Source organism: Erythrolamprus reginae, chromosome 1, assembly GCF_031021105.1.
Source record: "Erythrolamprus reginae isolate rEryReg1 chromosome 1, rEryReg1.hap1, whole genome shotgun sequence".
Lineage (NCBI taxonomy): Eukaryota > Metazoa > Chordata > Lepidosauria > Squamata > Dipsadidae > Erythrolamprus > Erythrolamprus reginae.
Window position 1 is genome coordinate 144,077,187 of NC_091950.1, and position 3,505 is coordinate 144,080,691.

General features: G+C 37.0%; 1 protein-coding gene across 1 annotated transcript; it reads left to right on the forward strand.

The window, feature by feature from the left end:
* The first annotated feature begins 2,018 nt into the window (after positions 1–2,018).
* On the forward strand, positions 2,019–2,945 carry LOC139166695 (olfactory receptor 5J3-like). The gene has a single exon (XM_070750644.1). It carries the CDS (start codon positions 2,019–2,021, stop codon positions 2,943–2,945), a length of 927 nt encoding a protein of 308 aa, XP_070606745.1.
* The last annotated feature ends 560 nt before the right edge of the window (positions 2,946–3,505 follow it).

Consider the following 3,505-nt stretch of genomic DNA (forward strand, 5'->3'; position numbering starts at 1 on the left):
ACAGCAGAAAAACGCAGTAAGTGGTCATCCTCCAAGATACAACTTTTTAAACTATGTCAAACTGTTACTGGCCTGAACTTAGAAAACACTGATATGACATTGCAAAACAGCCACTACCCCCAAAAAATGGATAATATTTTTTTGTACCTAATGCAATTCAAAAACAGCTTTTAATCTGTATAAAGGCCATAACAATCAGTGTTGACTAAGGTTTAATTGGTGTAGGATTTTGTATTGGTGAGAAGACAGCCACCAAAAGCTAAAAAGGATGGTAATTAAGAAAAACATTTTCCCATCCATTCTGTTAGAACAAGACAAACTGCTTTAGTTAAGCCTCCAGAAACAATATCTGCATTCTTCTTTATTTGATATGACTAAGAATGCATTTCCCTTCTGGTCCTACATTCTAAAACAGAGAATGATTGTGCCTCGTGTCAGATTAAACCATAATGGAATGCATTTGTTTTGAACATAAATATAAACCCAGTCGGATTAAAGCCATGATTAAAGTTCAGTGTCTGACCCCAGCCAATAATATTGCACTCTGCAGAACAAAGGGGGATCGTTTCATGTATGTGATGAACAAGGACAATGATTTACTTGAGGGGAGAGGAGCTCTTACTTTGCTTAATGAAGACTGGGCCCTTGTCAAAGGGAAGAATGAAAAAAGAAACCTCTATTTCTCCATTTATTCAATCTTTCCTCTTTCTTCTTTCAGGCTAATGAAGTATTGAGTGGGGAGGTGGGGTTTATGATTGAATGCATTTACAGATTTTCAAGGGGGATAGAAAAGAGTTTGGGATCTTGTTGGTTGAACATGGAACATCTTGTCCCCAGAGGCAAGGCAGGCCCCCCACTGTACTAGCCTATCAGAAGACCATCAAGACCTGACTCTACCAACTTGTTTGGACATCATAAAATCCTGAAGGTAGTTTAGATTTGTTTTTAATTGTGGCTTTTATATGACTATATTGTTTTATTTAAAGCTGCAGAGACTCACACAAGCATGATGGGCAATCAGGAAATTTGAATGAATGAATGAATGAATGAATGAATGAATGAATGAACGAACGAACGAATGTACGAATGAATGAATGAACGAATGAACGAATGAACGAATGAACGAATGAACGAATGAACGAATGAACAAGAAGTAAATATAAATGAAAAAACGTATACAGTAATGAAATGTTCAAGGCAACACATAGAACACAAAGATACTATTATAGTACAAATGTTTATTCTTTACATTTATTTAAGCATCACATATTATGCATGCATTCATTTGGCCATTGGTTGCCCACCTCTTCTCCTTTATGGACACTTGCAAATTTTGACAATGGTCTTCTTACTAGGGACAATGGTTGATCTTAGCCTGATTCATGTCAGTAATGGGGAAATGTGCTGTATCCCTGAAAGTGGGGTCACTATCAAGGCATCGAGGCAGAAGAGTTCTTACTCACTCACGCTAGTGGGAAAACACTGGGAGCCAAGTATAATGGCATATCCTGGAAGTTCTCACTGCAAAAAATTTATCTAACATGTAGCCAGCATAGAAAATTGCTGTGACGCCCTGAGTCTATGGAGGGGGTGGCATACAAATTTAATAAATAAATAAATAAAATAATAATAATAATAAATAAAAGCTCAATATTTGGATCTTGATACCATTTCAAACCAAAAGTTCATATTATGAGCAATTTATAAAGCTTTTCTCCAGTATTTTCCCACTGTCTAGAAATTAGCTATCAATCATATTTCTTCGCTCCCTTCCTTGTGGCCTGCGGTGATGCTGCTACTATTATATGATACAGATTGTTAGCATTAATGGGACAGATAAAACCAAGCAAATGAGTGTTTATGTGCAGGGATATGTCAAGGTCCGTATGTTTTACCTAAAACTAAACCAAGCAAACTTATGAATGAAAAAAAGTAATCATCACGCAACAAATATTTAATTATATTTTTGTTTGATTTGATTATTAATTTTTTCTCTCCAGAGACCTGATTCAATAAAGATGGATCAGCAGAATAACTACACAATGGTAACAGAATTCATCCTACTAGGATTCACTGATGAACCCAACCTGCAGATGGTTCTCTTCTTTTTGTTTCTCGCCATCTATCTTTTCACTGTGACTGGAAGCCTCGGCCTTATTGTGCTGATCAGGATTGACCCCCACTTTCACACTCCCATGTACTTTTTCCTCCTCCATTTATCCTTCACAGACCTCTGCTATGTCTCAGTGATTGCCCCCAAGATGCTAGTGAACTTCTTGGTAGTTCATAAAAGCATCTCTTATGTAGGATGTGTTGTTCAGCTCTGTTTGTTCACTGCCTTTGTGACTACCGAGTGCTTTCTTTTGGCTGTGATGGCAATTGACCGATATATGGCTATTTGCAACCCTCTCTTGTATCCTGTTTTTATGTCCCAAGAACTATGCAACTGTCTGGTTGCAGGAGCTTATGCAGCCGGCATTACAAATTCAGTGCTACAGACAGCGTGTATATTCAGATTATCCTACTGTAGATGTAACATCCTCAAACATTTCTTCTGTGACATCCCTAAACTTCTTCAGCTTTCCTGCTCTGAATCCCACCTTTCAGAATCTCTCTCTGTCTTTGCAACAGGAGTAGTTGCAATGACTTCTATTTCAGCCATTATTATTTCATATCTCTGCATTTTATCTGCCATCATGAAGATCAACTCAATGAAAGGAAAACGTAAAGCTTTCTCCACCTGTGCTTCTCACCTAACATCAGTGGCTTTACTTTATGGAACCGGATCCTTTACATATATCCATCCCAACCTTAAATCTGGACAGGATAATGATATGGTAATTTCTGTAATTTACACATTAATCATACCCATGTTGAATCCCCTAATCTATAGCTTGAGAAATAAGGAGGTGAAAGAAGCAATTAGAAAAGTCACAACCAGTTAACCACCATTTTCTGATATTATCCTGAAATAATCTGAATTGGTTGTAACCCCTTTCTACAATGGAATGAAGACTTGGGAGGGTTTTTTTAGGAAAGTCTTTACTGAGTTTCTTTTGCAACTACTGGTATATCATGCAGTCCATTCCAGATCTTGCCTTGTATCTTTCTTTCTTTTTTTTAAACAGTGGTTACAGTTATATGATGTAAAACAGTAATATATAATGGCAATTTTTAAAAGAAAGAGCTAACTGTAGAAAACAATTATTACATATTTGAAAATTAGATGAAATATTCTCCGCTTTGAATTCAGTGGATTTCAAGCTGGCTGAAGCATAGACATCAGAGAGTTATTGTTAATGGTGAATATTCTGAGCAGAGACAGGTTACAAGCGGTGTGCCACAAGGGTCTGTTCTGGGTCCTATTCTTTTTAATATGTTTGTGAGTAACATAGGGGAAGGTTTGGTACGGAAGGTTTGCCTATTTGCCGATGACTCTAAAGTGTGCAATAGGGTTGATATTCCTGGAGGGGTCTGTAATATGGTAAATGATTTAGCTTTACTA

Coding starts and splice junctions, on each gene's coding strand:
- LOC139166695 (XM_070750644.1), top strand. CDS start 2,019: ATGGATCAGCAGAATAACTACACAATGGTAACAGAATTCATCCTACTA.